The following is a 17867-nucleotide window of genomic DNA, read 5'->3' as shown; positions in this document are numbered from 1 at the left end:
AATTCGGTGTTAAACTCTGGTTGGAGTAATGGTATCTGTTATTATCGGGTTTTTCCCTTAGAAAAATTAGGTAGTAGATATCTTTGAATTGCTCAGAAGAGTTTCAATCTACAAAAAAAGCAAAAGACATGGGGTGCCTGGGTGGCGCAGTCGGTTAAGCGTCCGACTTCAGCCAGGTCACGATCTCGCGGTCCAGGAGTTCGAGCCCCGCGTCAGGCTCTGGGCTGATGGCTCGGAGCCTGGAGCCTGTTTCCGATTCTGTGTCTCCCTCTCTCTCTGCCCCTCCCCCGTTCATGCTCTGTCTCTCTCTGTCCCAAAAATAAATAAACGTTGAAAAAAAATAAAAAAATAAAAAAATAAAAAATAAAAAAAAAGCAAAAAACAAAAAAAGCCCCCACCTTCTCCATACTTCTCCTCCGCCCATAGTCTGACCTTAACGTATGTTGGTGAGGTACCAGTGGCAAATACGTGTGTGGATTTTACGTGACATAAAACTCGGCATTTTTCCAAGTCCTATTTTTCATAGCCATAAGCTGCCTTCCTCCTGCACCGTTGTTCTTCCCCAGGGAGGGACGGCTCGCAGCCTCCCGTCAGGGCCTGACCGCGGGCAGGCACAGAGTGGCCCCGCGGCACGGGGAGCCCCGTCTGCGCGGAGCGGGGAGCCAGCTCGGGAAAGTGAAGCAGGTGTTCCGCACCTTGTCCACCGTCCTCATTTTCCAGAAGCTGGGAGCACAGAGGGTCACTCCGTCCAGAACTCCGGAGGCAAGCCTGAACTGTGTGGTGACACTGGGGGGTGGATGGGGAGCGTCCCAGCCTGGTTCGTTCTCGGCGCCTTTTTTGGAGGGGCCTTGGCACACGGGTCACTGCCTTCCGCCTGACCCGGGACGCAGAATGAACACCTGTAGACGGGACGCAAGCGGGACTGAGACCCTGCAGTGTTGCGGGGGGGGGGGGCATTCGTAGGGAACCCAGCGTGTGTCTGTTAATGGCTCCTCCTGAAAACCCCAGGGCAGTGTTGCTTCCTGGGAGTTTGGTCTCCCTGTGAATTTTAATCACCACTGTGTGCGGCTGTTTCTGTCTTTTTGTAACGACAGTTGAAAGATCTCCCTCTCCTTCTGGGTTCTGGCTGCAAAGTAAACATTTTGAGACTATATTAAGTGGCTTTCTGCCCCTTCCTCATTTACGCATCAGATGAACACGGAGCAGTTGAAAGGGAACCCAGGGCTGTACGAGGGCAGCTTGAGGGCGGGGGTGATACCCGGAGAGGGGGCCCCCTAGATTCTAAGATCCGCCGTTCACCAGACCACCGCGCTGGTTTCCCGGCCTGAGCGGCACCAGGACGCCCCCCGGGCTGCGGACACACGGGAGGCACACGGCTGCAGCCCGGGGAGGGCGTTCACCTGTGCCCGCAGCCGTGCGGCCCTCGCGCAGGTTCTCGAATCCGCATCCGAATCCGAATGGGTCAGCAGGCGCTACACCAGCGGAAAGACCTTCCTGGGGCGTGTGGAGGAGCGTGGAGGGGGGCGGGGGATCGGGTCCGAGGCCGGGCGTCTGTGCTCCACACTGTCCCCTGGCAGCAAGGGCTGGGAAGGTGCTTGTTTCTGATAGTTTCGCTGTCTCCACTGAAGATGGCTGGAATGTAACTTTTTCCACAGGGAGGCTCTGCAAGGTGCCCATCAGTGTCCGTGGGCCCCACCGGTGGGCACCGAGCGGGGCCCCTTCCTCGTGGCCCCTTTCGCATGGCCCTCCCCTCCCAGCTGCCGCGTCAGTTCCCTTCTGCCTCACACCGGGCCTGCGTGAGTCCCAGGAGCAGCAGGGAGGTGTGCGCCCTGTGGGGTCTGGACGCCCCACCCCTCCTCTGCCCTCCTGGTTCGAGGCCTAGCCACACCTCACACCTCCCTCTGCTGGTCCACCCCGGTGCCCCTGGCTGCAAAGGGGTCCCCCTCCCCACTGTGGAAGGTAGGAGCTGGCCACTGTGGACCGGGGCTGTGGGTCCCCTGCAGTGAGAAATGCCACCTGATCGCTGGAGGCCGTGTGTGTGTGTGTGTGTGACCCTCTGGCGAGCCGCGCCCTGGCTCAGTCCCGTGGGGCTCTGCCATCAGGCCGCCTCCCCGGGCAGGGCCACCGTGGGGTGTGTCTCATGGAGGCTGGCACGGGGCCAGCCGTGTGGGAAGGTGTGGCCCGGCACCTTGCCCCTTGGGCCGCGCACACGGGCCTGGCATCCTGCACCTGCTTCCGCACGCACGTTCCCCACGTACCCGCCGGTGGTTGGTTCCTGTCCTCGTGCACTGTTGCCAGCTGCGTCCGAGGCGCTGCGGAACGTCCTCGTCATTGGCCGGCACGGCACTCCCCCTCCTGGGCTGCAGGCTTTACTCAGAGAGGGAGTGTGGACTTCCGTTTTACGAATGTCTGTAACCACTGTTCTTTTTCTTTAACATTTTTGGTATGACGTGCTTTGCGCCTCGGGAGAGTCACAGACGCGACGGGTGCCATCTCGCGTCTTTATAGAGAAGGGCTCCAAGCAACCTGAAATCCCGGTTTCTTAATTTCTTAATTTACGTGCTCTAGTTGGTGACAGAAACTGGGTGATTTCCCTACTCTGGCGACAGCATGGTGGGAACGGGGCCCGGGAAGCCGGTCGAGGGCCCTAGTGGTGGCACTGCTCCCCATTCCCTGCGGCCTCTGCGGGAAAGACATTTGATGGCTCAGATGTGGACGCTTGTGCCAGATTTCCTTGCTGGAAAGTTCCGGGGCTGCCCCCACCCCTGTCCCACACCAGAGCAGGATGGCCACCCGCCCAGGAGGGGCCACAGAAACAGGACGGACGATGACAAGAAAAGAGGGCGCGTACTCGAAGCGATTCAGGCCTAGCGCGGACGCGACCCTGGGCTTTGCCGCCGTGTCCCGGGGCGTCCCCCGCCACCGCCTCACATCCGTGGAATCTGAGGCCGACCCTTTCCCCACGAGCCCGTCGGCACCTGCACGCTCGTGAGGCTTGTTCCGGCCCATCTGTGTTTCTCATGGATCGCTGCCTCATTCTACCTCCTCGCCGGGTGGATCTCCAGCGACGGGTGCGCACAGTTGGCCCGCGTGTTGGGCTCTGAGGGCCGTCGGAGCGTGTCCAGCCCGGGCGTTGGGAGCAGGCCGCCGAGCGCTAGTCACACAGGCCTGGCGCGGACGTGTCTCTGGGGCTCGGGCTAGCCCGGGACCTGCCGGCCTGACTCGAGGAGGTGCCAGTGGTCTGCCAGGGGGGCCGTTCCGCGTCGCCCTCCGCTGTGCCATTCTCAAAGCACCGTTCCCGGCTTGCGACATCACCCAAGCCTCCTCTTTCCTCCCGGCAGCTCAGGGGCATTTATTTGCATAATTTCTAACACGTAGAAAGTCAGCCGGCATCCGGGGCTTCCGGCAGCCACGCTTGCTGTGTGGACCGGGCCGAGCCAATTCCCCCCCGGTTAGGGGTGCTGGCCGTGCAGAGGACAGCCTGGCTCCGGGAGACACGGTGCGGAGACCTGTGGCCTTGGCCGGTCTTCGGGGGTGTGTGTGTGTGTGTGTGTGTGTGTGTGTCTTGTCCCGTCTGGGAGCGAGGCTCTGACCGTCTTTGTCTCCTCCTTCTCTGCTCGCAGCAACAGCAGGAGCTGCTGGCCATGAAGCACCAGCAGGAGCTTCTGGAGCACCAGCGGAAGCTGGAGAGGCACCGCCAGGAGCAGGAGCTGGAGAAGCAGCACCGGGAGCAGAAGCTGCAGCAGCTCAAGAACAAGGAGAAAGGCAAAGAGAGTGAGTGTGCGGAGGGGGGCGGGGGGACGCCGGGCGGACGCCGGGCGGGCGCCGGGGCCTCCCCGACATGGCTCTTCCCGTGGCTGCCGTGCTCCCGGGCCTGGCGGCAGCGGCCCAAGCAGGAGCTGGTGTCGTCCGTGTCCTTGCCACAGCACCTCGTCCGGGTCGCCGAGAGCGTCCTGAAGCGCACTGGGCAGGTGGGGAGCGGCTCTCCCCTGTGAGTTCGGTTCCGTCCTAAATGTTTCAAAGTTCTTTCCTCTTAGAGGCATTGTGGGAGCGCCTCAGAGCCAGGCCTGGCTTGTGGGCTACGCCGGGGGCCGAGCGGGGACGTGGGTGCCGACACGTGCTCTCGGGGCCCTAACGTTCACCCCTGTGCTTGCATGTCAGAGGACCGGGGTTGCCTCCTAGGAGGGGCCCAGGCTCGATCCTAGCCAGGGGGTGATTCCGTGTGCTGGTCCCCTTTGGGAGATTAGGGGGACTTCCCTCGTGTCCCTTGGGGAGGAGCCACGGCCCCCTGCCGCCTGCCAGACGGAGGGCGGAAAGCACGTCCGGCGGGTGCGGTGAGGGACCCGTGTTTGGGAGGCCTCGTGGGTCCCACACACGGGACTGTGGCTGAAGGGGCACAACCCTCACGTGCGTCCGTGCCCCTTTCTTTGGGCAACTTGCTTCCAGTGACGCGCCCGGGACCTGGAAGGCAGAGTCGGTGGGTGACATATTCGCAGGCTCTGTTTGTGTCCACCCGAGACATCCGTGCCGAGTCGAGCCTGTTTGCTCCCTGGTGATGATGTAGTCAAGGTGTGCGTTTGTCTCCTGTATCGGGTTTTGGTGTGGTGACTCTAGGGTGTTTGACTCTTCCAGTGCTCGTGAGTAAAAATACTAGTCTTCACACACTTCAGGAACACACATAAACCTCACAAAACCAGTGTCTTCAGCTACTGAAAATGGTCAGTCATCCAGACAAACCATCGTAACAGTCCGTCGTGTGGACTTTAATCTACCTACGCACGACAGCACAAGACGCATTAAAAGATTCTTGTGAAGTCTCTTATTTGAAATTATTTAAGGATCTTTTGTCCTGGGGTGTGATATACATACAAAAGGCACACACCCTGTTCCCAGGCTCACCTCCCAGCAAAGCATCTGGATCAGGACGGGAACCACATCCGGGCCCCTCCCTCCTCCACAGAGTAACTCCTCCCTGGCACCTAACACGGAGGGCAGGTTTGCCTGCTTTTGAAGTTGATGTCAGTGGCTTCATGAATACGCAGGATTTCGTGTTTTGCTTCTGTCACTCACCATCACACTCGTGGAGTCCGTCCTTGCTGTCCTGTGTGGCGGGAGATCACTGATTCAGGCTGCTGCCTGTGCCCCACTCACAGGCGTCCCACCACATTCATCCAGCCTGTGGTTGGTAGGTATCTGGGTATTTGCTGACCCACACTGTTAGAGACAGTGCTGGCACGTATGTCCCCGGGCACGTTTCCTGGTGCGGACAGGTAAATGCGAGGTATGCACGTGCCCCCCCTTTCCTGCGTGAGGCCTGGCCTCCTCCAGCCTTGTAGGGCAGCTCCCGTGTCTGCTTCCCCACCAACCCTGGTTGCCATCAGCACTCTGAGTCTGGCTGCGAGCGGTCGCCCCTGTGGCTTCAGCCTCACAGTCTGATCACCGGTGAGACTCGGTGCGTTTTCATGTCTCCTGTCAGAGGGGTATATTCCTTTCCTGGGAGAAGTGCCTGTTCAAGTGTCTTTCTCATTTTTGTGGTGGGTTCTCGCCCTTTTCCTCAACTTGGGTAGTTCCCTTGACATCCCCGCACCGAGCTCTCCCTTGGTGTGGTGTGTCCCACATGCCGTCCTGTGCTCTGCTCTGTCTGCTCTGCCTCGTGGCGCCTTTTAAACAACACAGGCTCCCGCTGCTCCGCCGGCCTGATCAGTCTTCTCTACACTGGGTTCAGGACACGTTCCCACCTGTGTTCTATATACATTTTTATAAATATTCTCTTTCCAAAAGGCTGTTGGTTTTTTCCTAAAATATGCAGCTAGTGTATCACTTTCGTGTTCAGTTTGTCTCTCCACTTAACTGTTTTTAAGTTCTTAGTAACTGGTTTTATACACAAAAGTAACAACTTTTATGATCGTTAGTTACTAACGGCATATTTTGCTTCTGAAATCATATACTTTAATGTGTTTTTATTATAATGGTCTGGTTGAGTTTTGATGTAGAAAGCATGTCAGAAGAGTTTTTACTACATGTGAGATCTGATTTTTGTACCAGCATTTTAAGGTAATCCCTAAAGCTGAATGGTACACCTCATTACATCACACCATTCGGGTAAGACGATGGCTTATGGGGTCCGCGATGGCCCATGATGGAGACTCCGGGCATGAGGACAGGAAGCCGTCAGGAGAAGATAAATTGCAGATTTGGGTCGGCAACATATGCCCTTGGTCTTTGAGGGCAGATTTGTATCTGCAGTGGGCTGATGGGGCAGGCGAGGCGGCCACGCTCACGGGTCACTGCCCAGCCCGCTGGCTCAATGACACCGTCCTCCGTTCCCACCTCCGCACCAGCCCAACCACTGCCTGTATTGTGTGTGTGGACTCCTTTGTGTCCAGGGTCCCTCCTGGCTGAGGTGTGGCCAGGGCATGACCACCTTTGAGTGGTGTGGCATGTGAGGTCAGGAGAATGCCCCAGATGTCCTGCTGCACTGGTCTGGAGGGGAGGGTGGGCATCAGCGCTGACATTTCTAGAACTCCCTGGATGATTCTCATTGCAGCTGGGGTTGGGCCGTGAGTCTAGGTGAGTCCGCTTGCTGTGTGTTAGGGATCTGTCGTAGGGGCTCCATGGCCTGTCGTTGGGGGCCGCCTTCTATGCGGGAGAGCCGCCCTGTACATGACAGCACCTGGCGCATATAGGAGCCCTTCTCCTGGGGGCCCAGGTGTGCTTGGCGGGGCCGCACGCACACAGTGGCCTCTGCCTTGGGGCCTGTTCCTTTCTCCTCTCTCCGGCTTTGCTTTGGCCTCAGTGGTACATCCGACTTACGTTTTGCTCTCGAGGAGGGTAATTGTTGTTCATCAAAGGATGGACGTTAAAACCGTAAGCATCGGCTAGTTGATGTATGCCACAACGAACCAACAAATCCAGGTTTTCAGATTTTGCTAAAAAGCAACTCAATTGGTTCCTAGTAGTTTACTAGAAGCTTCCAATAAAAATAACATCTTAAGCCTCACAAAATGCGAAAAGATTTGCCTTCGGAAAACATTTTAGATCTGTTTACAAGTCAAAAACAATTTCTTCTCTACCTCCTAAATCTCCCCCCCGACCCCCACAACTGGAGCGTTGGAATGTTCTCTGCTTCCCTCCTCCTCGCTCGTCACTCACAGCAGCCCTGGTGGTTTTCAATTTGTGGATTTGGGTGGTCAGGTTTTATTATTAATAATAAACTGTGTACAGTGTGGGTATTTGGCTCGCTTGTGTAGGCTTTGCAGCCCTGAGTGTGGTCTTGTGAGAAGGCAGGCCTGGCAGGCCCCCGTGCCCCGCGCCACTGGGGGCAGCCCTGCACCTATGAAGGAGAGCCTTGTTCCCACCAGCTTAAAGGGCGTTTGTGGGGAAATGCAAATGGCCTGGGGCGTCTCCCGTTTGTCAGCATTTGAAAATGCAGGGCAAGGCATCTGTTTAGTTTCTTGGGGTTTTTTTAAAAGGGAATTTCCTATTGAATATTTAATTAAAGTTTTGTCACATTGATAAGCGTTCACCGTACTTTGAATTTAAATAATTCTGCAGTTCTCTTTTGCTTATTGATAGCAGTCAATGCTGTTAGCTCTAAGGACCAGTGAATTCTTGGAACTTGTGGCAGGTTTCATCTCGTTCAGCATGAACACATGATCTTTCGTCAGGGAACTTTTACTTAGATTAACTACATTTAAGAATCTAAGACATACCGTCTTTTAACACAAATTCAAAGGGAGAATCAATCGAAGGCAAGTCTTTGTTCTCTGGGCAGTCTGGGACGAATACAGCTACGCTTCTTTTCGCTGTTATTTACAAGCACAGCCCCGGGGTGGGGAAAACGTGCCATCGTTTGAGGCAAAGTCATTCACTTTATTTTAAAAAGGAAAAAAAAAAAGTGGCTCAAGAGGCTGGAGTTAAAAGACCCAGCACCTGGTCCAGAAGGTGATTCTGTATCCCACGTGCGAAGGGGAGCTTCCTCAGAGCCCAGCGGGGCGTGAGAAGAAGGAGCCAATCGCCTGGTCCTTAGATCCCCTTCCCTGTGGGGAGGGGACTTCATCTCTTGTATTTTATTTACATCTTTATCCCCATTGGCCAGATCAGACCCTGGCGCATAATTACGTCTCTGGAAACCCTGTCAGATGGATGCGTGATAACCAAGAGGAATTAATTTTTTTTTAAGTAAAAATGAAAGACATTTGGTATTTGTTTATCAAATGTGTTTTATTGACTCTATAATTTTGGTTTTAAGTGGACGAATCTAGGGGCGCCTGGGTGGCTCAGTCAGTCGAGCACCTGAGTCTTGACTTCGGCGCAAATCGTGATCCCAGGGTTGTGGGATCGAGCTCCGCATCCGGCTCTGCACTGAGGTTGGATTAAGATTCTCAAGATTCTCTCTTCCTCTGCCCCTCTCCCCACGTGTGCTCACTCCCTCTGTCTCTCTCTGTCTCTCTCTCTCTCAAACTAAATAGATAGATAAGTAAGTAAATAAAGAAGAGGAAGCCGGAGGAGCACAGAGTAACGTATGGAAGTGTGGAATCGCTGTATTCTACACATGAAACTAACATGACACTACGTAAACTAAAATTGAAATTAAAATTTAAAAAAGAGAGAAGAAAAAAATTTTTACTCAAGTATTTCATAAGTGTCAAAAAAAGCGTTTTGCGATGCATGTTGGATGGGAATTGAGGACACGGTTAGAATGCAAAGATTTCAACGTACGTGACCAGGACAAACAACCTGCAGGTAAAAAGTCAAGGTGGCAGAATCTGTTGAGAGATGGGTCAGTGACTGGAAGGATGACAGCTCCGTTTGGAATCGTCTTCGCGTAAAGTGCCAAGAAGAGAAGACGGTCCCTCTGTGGCCCAGCGTCACACACCTGTGGCCCGGCGTCTGCCGCGGGCCCCGTGTGTATATGGGTGTGAGTCGTGCCCACCGCCCCTGTGAGGAAGGGCCCGGTGCGTCAGCCTCCAGCCACAGGTGGCCTGGGAAGGGCCAGGGAGGGTCCACCTTTCTGACCAGGTCACCGTCTGCCCCCTCTTGGAATGTGGACTCGGCCCGACGTTCCCAGGAGGTGCTGCGGCATTCGTGTGGTGTATTTATGTCGGAACCTTCCTGAGCTCAGGGAGGTGGGCTGGTCCTGATTTGGTTCCACGAGAGCCTGGTAAGGTGCCCTGTCCCGGCCCGAGCTGGCCGAGGGACCCCATGTCAGTCCCGCAGACGTATGTCCTGCCGTGAGGACACAGCAGGCAGCTCAGGGCACAAGGCCCTGCTGGTGGCTGGCAGGTGCCACAGCCCCGGCCAGCAACAGGGCCAGGGTCTCCTCCAGGAGGGGCCGCTCTCCTTCGCCACGTCCCGCTGTGCTTGCCTGTCGCTGGGATTTGTCGCGTGCACTCCCTGCCGCGGTGGGGCGTTTGTTCTTTGCCCTCCTTTGAGTTCTGGAGCCCGAGACATCAGCCAGGGCTGTGGCCGAAGCAAGGAGAGTCAGAGGCCGCCTAAACCTGGTCCTCGGGGCCAGCTTGTCCCCAGAGGGCCCTCAGGGGAGTCACAAGCGTCCCCCCACCCCGTGGAGGGCAAGTGGAGCCACCGGGCCGGTGGTTCTGGGGAAGATCCGGCGAGCTGACGCACAGTTTGGGTTTGCTGGGAAACTTTCGGGAACGGCCTTGCCCGGCCCACCAAGAGTGTCTGCTGCTTGTCTCCTACTTTGCGTGGTCCACTCTTCCGGAAGCAGTTTTGCAGGACCGGAAGCCATCTGCTCTTCCTCCGTCCGGGTCTTCCTGCTCCTTCTCCTCAGCAGGAAGTCTGATCCTCCCTGCGCGGCCAGCAGCCCGAGAGGGAACAACCAGAGTCCTCGTTTCGCTCTGGTTTCCTCCATCTCCGCAGGTTGCGCGTATCTCGCACATTTATTGGCCAATTCGCGTTTCCCTTCGTCAGCGACCCTCTGCGTCCCCTGTCCTTCGTCTCACTCCTGGTTGCCAGGCCCGCCGTGTACGGTCGCGGTTAGCCCTTGGCGTATGTGCTGCCACCCTCCTGGTGCCCCTGCGCTGTCACGAACGCCACGTGACTGCATGCCCGGGCACGTTGTAGGCAGGTCTCTGTGTCTGCACGTGCGATCTTCTGACACGTCCACTCGCAGACGGGAAACACGGGCTCCGCACGTTCAGAATCTGTGTTCCCTCTGACACTGGCTACGTTTCAGGGAACTGAGCCGCGCTGCCCGGAAGCACGTGTGACTTTGTGCCTTTGGCCACCCCCCACGGCCCGGCCTGTTAGCGTGAGTCGTCCCGCGTGCCCTCCTCACGAGTGTCGCCGGGACACCGTGCCCGCTGGCTGGCACCCGGCACGTAGAGAGCTCTGGCAGGCTTCTCTTCTCACGTGCCCCTGGGGCCGTCTCCCCAGAGCCTGGGAAGGCCCAAGACACAAGTCCGTGTGTCGTGACGGGAGCTTCTGAAGGTGGTTTGGGGTTGGTTTAGTGAACCTGTGTTTCCCTGGATGATCTAATTCGGACCCTGTTCCCAGGGGTCTGTGCTGTCTGACTGTCGTCCACGACACACGCAAGGCCCACTGTGACCTTACTGCGGGGGGACGCTGCCCTGGAGCACGGCAGACATACGGACAGCTGGACAGAATTCAGTGTGCGGATGATAACGGTGGCAAGAAAGATGGTTTCTCTGAAGATGCTAACAATTCACGAGCAACCTGCCAAAATACCTAGAGAGTCACATACACCAAAATCCATTTCACACGCATCAGAAAGAACCGTGAACACATAGCAACAGCAAGCACGTAAATGAATGAAAGCCCAACACCGGGAAACAAGGATAAAATAAAACTTATTATTTACCAAATCAGCGAAAGGAAGATCAATTTCAAAGCTTCCGGGTAATGGGGAAACCAGAGCGGATTACGTGCAAACAAGCGTTTGAATATCAAATTTGGGAAACAACCAGTATTTCCCTCCTCTGTTGGGAGGAACCCAGGTCTTTCCTCCCGTGTTTGCCCTTTACGTAGACCCACGCGGACCTGGAACGCGACGCTGCTGGGATTGCCCACGACGCAGCGCTCCGTCACCCCCTGGCCGTCCTACAGTCCGTCTGTTTGGACACTGCTCAGCTGAGGGCTCGGTCCCACAAGCCCCCCCCCCCCCCCCGGCAGACGCCGGTTGCCAATCCAGACTGTCACCCGAGCGTCTGACCAGCCGCTGTAGGTCCTCAGAGGTTCCCACAGCCCCCTCCTTGCTTGTTGAACTTGCCGGCCGGCTCACAGCACCCAGGGGGAGGCTCCTGACACTCCTCGGTTTAGTAAAGGACGTGGCAGAGGACAGAGATGAGCAGCCAGGAGAAGCAGCGCGTGGGACGAGGTACGGGCAGGTCGCGGGCGCGGGAGTCTCTGTCCCCGTGGAGCTGGGGCGCGTCGCCCTCTCAGTACGTGCATGTGCTTCCTCTGGGGAGCACCCTCTGCACCCCATACTGGGACTTTGTATGGAGGCTTCCTGGTGAGCAATTATTAACTCTGTTTCCAGCCCCTCTCCGCCCAATCCAATGGGGCTGAGGATTCCAAGCTTCTAACCACGGCTTGGTCTTTTGGTGACCAGCCCCTCCAGGAGCCGTCCGAGAGTGCAGCCAGGGTCACTGCATCAGAACAAGAGATGGCCCTACTGTTCTTATCACTTAGGAGTTTACAAGGTTTTAGGAGCTCGGTGCCGGGAACTGGAGGCACATGCGCGTGCGTGCACACACGTAAGTCGCGTGGTGATCCCAAGTACTGAGAGAGACGGGGTCACGTGGTGATCCCGAATACTGATAAGGGCGTGGTCAGATGGTGACCCCGAGTACTAATAGAAGAGACTGGGCCACGTGGTGATCCCGAGTACTGATGCAGACCAGGGTCACGTGGTGATCCGGAGTGCTCCCGAAGGTACAAGGTGCCTGCCTCTGGTGCATGGCCACGGTTGGCTCGTGGTGGTCAGTGTATGGAGGCATTTTGAGAAGCAATTAGAGGGTGCTTTGAGGGGCTCCTGGGCGGTTCGGTAGGTTAAGCGTCTGAGTCTTGATGTCAGCTCGGGTCAAGACCTCACGGCGTCTCAGATGGAGCCCCGGGTCGGCTCCGGGCCGAGCGTGGAGCCTGCTTAGAATTCGCTCTCTCCCTCTGCCCACGCCCCCTCCCACGCTCCCTCCCTCTCTTCCCCCCTCAAGTAAATGAGTAAATAAACGTTACTATTAAAAAAAGCCCCGCTGGGATTCTCGACAATAACGGGAAGCATTGACGCCGCTTGCCAGGGGAAGGCAGGCGTGCTGCACGGGGCGCTGAGAACGGATCGGACGGGGCAGGTCTTGCGTCAGGGTGGTGGCTTTGGACTTGGATCTGTGTGCGCACGTCTGTCTCTCCGATCTGCAGCTTCCTGTCCCCGGGGCTGTGAACAGCCAGCCCCCGAGAACCCCGCGAGGCGCAGGCGCTGCCCACGTGCGGGCTGCCCACACGGGCCCCGGGGAAGCGGCCCAGGAGCAGAAAGCCGCCTTCCCTCGGGCGCGAGGCCGCCGCGGACACGCGCGTCACGGCGCACCTGCTCCCGTCCGCTGGTGGCGGTGCGTGCACACAACCTCCGGGGCTCGGCCGCGTGTGCCGTAGCGGGGACGGAGCCGCGTGCTGCCCGCGCCCGTTCGCCACGTGCTTTCACGTGAGGGTCCGAAAGTGCCCCCGGCGGCCGATCCGTGTTAGGTGACAGTGAGTCCGTCTGCTGGTTACTTTTCCGTGGTCGATGGGGCGCGGTTCTGCGAAATGTTCGTGGGAGGAAGAGCCCTTCTCAACCCTTCTCCTGTCCTTCCCCTTCCTCTGAGAAGCCTTCCTGGCACCAGCAGCGTCCCGATTTCGGATCGATTTCGGCTCGCAGGCCGGGCTCCGAGCCGCTGCTCCCTCCCCAGCACAGAGCTGCGCGTCTGTCTGCGCCGCTGGGCCGCCACCTCCGGTCACCTGTCCGTGCTTTCTCCCGCGCCAGGTGCCGTGGCCAGCACAGAAGTGAAGATGAAGCTTCAGGAGTTTGTCCTCAATAAAAAGAAGGCGCTGGCCCACCGGAACCTGAACCACTGCATCTCCAGCGACCCGCGCTACTGGTACGGGTAAGTGCAGGGGTGCGGGCGCCCGGGCCTCCTGTCTGGGGCCCCTGTGGCCGGGCACCACCCGTAGGCCGGCGCGGTACCGGGTCTTCACCCTGAGAGGCGGGGGAGGCTGTGGGCAGAGACTCGCCAAGCAGGGAGCGGGCTCGCGACAGCTGGCGCAGTCCAGCGGCAAATGCCGGGACGGTCACCCAGACAGAGTGGGGCCGGTCTTTGCATGACAGAGGCTGGCGCCTGGCCATTACTCTTCTCCCGTGTATGTTGGCCACAAAAGGAGCCACCTCACTGGCACTGCGGTCTAACGTGTCCGTGTGCACCCGCTGGATTTCTACCCGCTGTTTTGCTGACTGCTAGGCAGGTCCGTAGCATCTGTGCTGTTTTTCATGTTCACGTGAGGAGCCCTTTCGCAGAGCCCACGTGGTTGACAGAGGCCACAAGAGAGCTTCGTTCGTGCTAACAGCCAGAGAGGCTGGCGCACCGTGGCAGAAAAGTCCGCGACAATGCCCGCGCGCAGAGGGATGTCCCCTGAGCACCAGCCCGTCACATGGGAGCTGGCCCCGGCACAGGCCACGTCTGGAGCGGAGGAGCGGGTTTATGTGGCCTTAAGCAGTGACCAAGGGTGCTTTGCGGCTTTTTGCTTTGAAATCTAGTTTTCTCCCGTTGTCAGGGCTGATTTCATCTCTCACAAAATCCATAAGGTGGTTTTCATAAATCAAAATATGATTACCTTCTGTTTCATCGGGGGAAAATGTATTGTTCTCAAGCCCCCAGCGGACAACTGTGTGGACTAAATAAAAACCCCACCACATTCCGCTGAGATGATCCCGAGGACCTGGCAGGTGACACCGGTGACCAGTCAGAAAGTACTTTGATTCCGAGGCAGAGACGGCGCCCTCGTTCTGTGTGCAGCCATCGCTCGCTGCTCGGTCCCTTAAGCTGCACTCATTGAAGCATGCTGCTGGCGTGCACGCTGCTCAGCCGGGGACACGACTCACACGGACGAGCAAAGGCAACAGCGTCCCCGAAGAGCCACGGGTGACACCGTGAGCCCCAGAGCCACCACGTGGAGGATTCCTTAGAAACGCTTGTAGCGGCCCCCGGGGGCCCACGTCTGGCTGGGGTGCTTGTTGTGGGAAAGCTCCATCCTCCCCTGGGGTTGGGGGCTATGGGCTGATGCCCCACGGAAGGCGGTTTGGGGAGCGGGTGAGACGGTATCCGCGGGGTTCGCGCTGAAGATGGCAGGAAGGGGAGCGGGGGCGGGGGCCTCAGACCAGGAGGCGCTGGGGGAAGCCGGGACCACAGGCCTGTGGAGGCGGCAAGCGGGCAGGGGCTCTTGGGCCTGCTGGCGGGAGGGAGGCTCAGATAGCGGGGCTGCAGTGTTTAGCAGCTGTGGTCGGCGGGCGGGGAAGCGCCAGGCCTGGGGAGGTAAGGCTGGCGAGGGGCCAGAGACTGTGAGCCTGGAGGAGGTCACGTGGTGGCAAGCAGGAGTCGTGGGCTGACCGCGTCCGAGTGCTCGGATGGTGGCCGCGGTCACGGCGGAAGATTGGGGTGGCCGGTGCCAGGCTCCCCTGTGAGTCGGGGGGATCCTGGGGTGGGGAGACCACTGGCAGGAGCGGAGGCCGCGGTGACGGGGTCATACGTGACAGGACAGAGCCTGTGGGCTGGGAGAGCACGTCGCCTCCCGTCCTGGAGGCTGCAGGGAAGGGGGCGGTCCCGGCAGGAACAGAAACGGAGCACTGAGGAGGGAGCTTGGAGTTGAGGGAAGGGCCGCAGGGTTGAGGGCAGGTGAGGGTCCCAGAAGGGGTTGACAGGGACCGCCCCCTGAGCAGGGCTCCCCGAGGTAGGGCCCCGACGGGACGAAGCTTGCTTGCTCTGGGTTCAGGTCCCTCGGAGGGATTTGGGGCACACAGGCTGGAGTGCGAAAGAACGTGGTCTCAGGGAAGTCAGCCAGGGGACAGCGCTGTTTGCACGAAACTTGGCCGCTGTCTTGCTTTGTCACCCCGAGGCCAACACCATGGAGCGACTGTCATGTTCACTTGCTGTTGTGACGGTGAAAACTGGGTCTTCCTGGAGAAGGAACTGAACTTTGACCCTAGCTTCGCTCCACCCACAACGATTAGCACAAATGTGAGAGCGCGTCAGTGTGCCGTGCCCGTGCGGCCAGGGACTGGACCCGGGCCTGGAGCGACCACACGTGCCCGGTCCGGTCCGCAGGAGGGGGTGACGGGGGGGGGGGGGGTTTGCCCTGGAGGGGCCCCCGGGGCCTGTGCGGCGGGCACCCCAGGGCCGCAGGCGCGAGTAGCTGAGCTGTGCTGCCGGGAGTCACTCCCTCGAAGTCTCTGGCCCGAGACGGGGCAGCACCAGCGGTGGCACTGGGGCAGCCTGCGCCCGGACCGTCCTGTCGAGGCTCCTCCGAAGGTTGGAGCGGGGGTCAGGAGGTTTAATGCTGACGGCGTCTCGAGACGCCAACCCGAAGAGAAAAGCTGCTAGATCTGAAGCGTAGCGTTTCCAGCTTCTGGCCTCAACGGAAACGATCTACAATTGAAGTCTCTAGCGACACCAGATATTATTTGCAGTAACGTCCACTGATGCGATACCCTGTCAGTAACTATTACGTCTCTCTCCCGTCCCCTCACGCACACACGGGTCCTCCCGTGTTTCTCACGGAGGAAGAGGCGAGTTCTTTCCCACGTCGTGGCTTGGCCCTGAGCGACTTGGAGCTGACCGAGGGGATCCCCTCTGGGGATGTGAACCCGTAGAGAGACAGTGCTGCCCTCAGACCTTTCGGGAGACCCTGAGAGAACAGCCCCCGAGGGGAAGCCTTCCCACCCGAGGCGGCGGCCCCCCGCACGGTACCGGTGTGTGGGTGCACCCGTCCCGGGAAGGCGAGTGCGTCCTGAGGAAGGAGCCGCGCTCTGGCTGCTGCTGGCAGGCACCCGGCGGGCCGTGTCCGGGGCTCTCTGAGCACTTTGCTGCCACGTAGCCCGGCCGGGCCCCACGGCCCACGTGTCAGGGCCACACTCACAGAGAGGGTCTCTGCGAGTGGCACATTCTCCGTGAGCAGCACCAGTCTGCGCTCAGGTATTTAAACATCCACCTGTAGGCATTTAAGAGCCCACAGTCTCCGTTCAGACAACGCCAGGTGTGTGCGTACGCGGTGCTGTGGATCCAAACAAACAGGCTACCAAATGCCAAGTGAGTAAGTTGGCAAGTCGTTTCAAGTCATTAAGTAGATCACGCAGTTGAAAGACGCAACGGGATTCATCACGCCTTGCGTGGATGCTTCCTGCAGGGCCCAGCCGGCCGTCCCACCGAAGCCCCAGTTGGCCGATGGTCTGGCTGAGGGCCAGTGGCACCGCTTCCCCAGCCCCGACCCCCGCTCCCGCCCCCCTGCACCTCCTCCCGGAGCCTGACCCTGTCTCCCCGTATTGAGGATTGAGTCATGCCTGGCTGGTTGCTAGGGGCAGGAAACTGCACAGACCAGCTTCCAGGCACAGGGTGCCTCTAGTCCAGACCCGTCGTCCTCAGAGAAGGGGGCCGACTGGGTGGCTTTGGTTCCTCTCGAGGTGCAAATGACGGTGTTTTCTGCTGAAAGGACGTCCCTTTGGGGACCCCAGACCTCATCATCACCAGCTCCAGACACACCCCCAGATCTCAGTCACCTCTAACCGCCTTTGGTTCTGTGCACATGCAACCCCCTCCCCCCCCCCCCCCGTCTGCCCCAAGGACAGGCCCTGTGTGTCTGGCGGTGACCCGGTGGGTGGCCAGAGAGCGGTCAGTGCAGGGAGCCCCCAGGCGGGAACGGGGTGACGGTGGGGGGTTGCACGGGCCCTCGCCCCTCCTGCACCAGGGTCCGGCAGCGGAGGTCGAGCTCGGCCTGGGTTCCCGAGTTTGGTCTGGCCCCCGCCAGGAGGCCGGTCTCCGTGCGCGGCCACAGCTGACCCGGGGCTGATGTGACACCCTGGCTAACTCAGCCGTCTGTCTCTGCCTCTTCTCTCCAGGAAAACACAGCACAGCTCCCTCGACCAGAGCTCCCCGCCCCAGAGCGGGGTGTCGGCCTCCTACAACCACCCGGTCCTGGGAATGTACGACACCAAAGACGATTTCCCGCTCAGAAAAACAGGTCAGTGCCCGGTCTGCTGCTGCCTGAGGGCGGGGCTCCCAGCCGGCCCCTCCCACATCCCCAGACGCTGAGCCAGGCTGGGATGCGCACTCGGAGGGAATCCCAGCTCATTTTTAAGTATTTGGGGTTTTTTGAAATTATTATCAGAGCATCGCGTTAAAATAATCCTTAAGCGCTTCCTGACGGTTCATACCAAAAGCAGCGAACCTCACGTAAGTACAGCTGCCCTTTTAACACTCAAGCTCATTCGTGAACAAGAGCCTAGCTCATGGCGTGCTGCACTTTGTCACAGCTCGGAGCATCCCCTGGTGGGCCCGGGACACGGCAGCTCCCGCCCACGGGCCCAGGGTCCTGCCGGAGCAAGGCAGCCAGCGTTCGGCCCTCAGCGCCGGCTCTAGGCAGGGCCTGGGCAGCGGGGGCGGCCGGGGGCCCCAGGGTAGGAGCAAATGTATTCAAGAAAGGACCTCATTGTGTCCCGCGAGGACATGTCAGCACGACGCCTCAGGGTGTGTGCGGCTCTGTCGCCAGCAAAGAAGGGCATTCAGACTCAGGCTCTCTTGGACTCTGTCCAGCGGTGATGGTTTCAGCGGGCAGTGGCTTTTAAGAAAGATCAGAGCGGCTGTGGCTGGGGC

At 58.8% G+C, this 17867-nt stretch overlaps 1 protein-coding gene across 5 annotated transcripts in view; it reads left to right on the top strand.

Moving 5' to 3' along the window:
* HDAC4 (histone deacetylase 4) overlaps positions 1-17867 on the top strand; it is a 254745-nt gene that overhangs the window by 155922 nt on the left and 80956 nt on the right. For all 5 annotated transcript variants that reach the window (XM_043578356.1, XM_043578355.1, XM_043578354.1 and 2 more), the window contains exons 4-6: positions 3624-3774; positions 12995-13115; positions 17114-17235. In XM_043578356.1, coding sequence (XP_043434291.1) covers positions 3624-3774; positions 12995-13115; positions 17114-17235 — 394 coding nt within the window. The remainder of the gene's footprint in view (positions 1-3623; positions 3775-12994; positions 13116-17113; positions 17236-17867) is intronic.

The sequence above is a fragment of the Prionailurus bengalensis genome, chromosome C1 (assembly GCF_016509475.1).
Source record: "Prionailurus bengalensis isolate Pbe53 chromosome C1, Fcat_Pben_1.1_paternal_pri, whole genome shotgun sequence".
NCBI lineage: Eukaryota > Metazoa > Chordata > Mammalia > Carnivora > Felidae > Prionailurus > Prionailurus bengalensis.
Note: the sequence above shows the minus strand (reverse complement) of the source record. Positions and strands in the feature narration are given on the sequence as shown.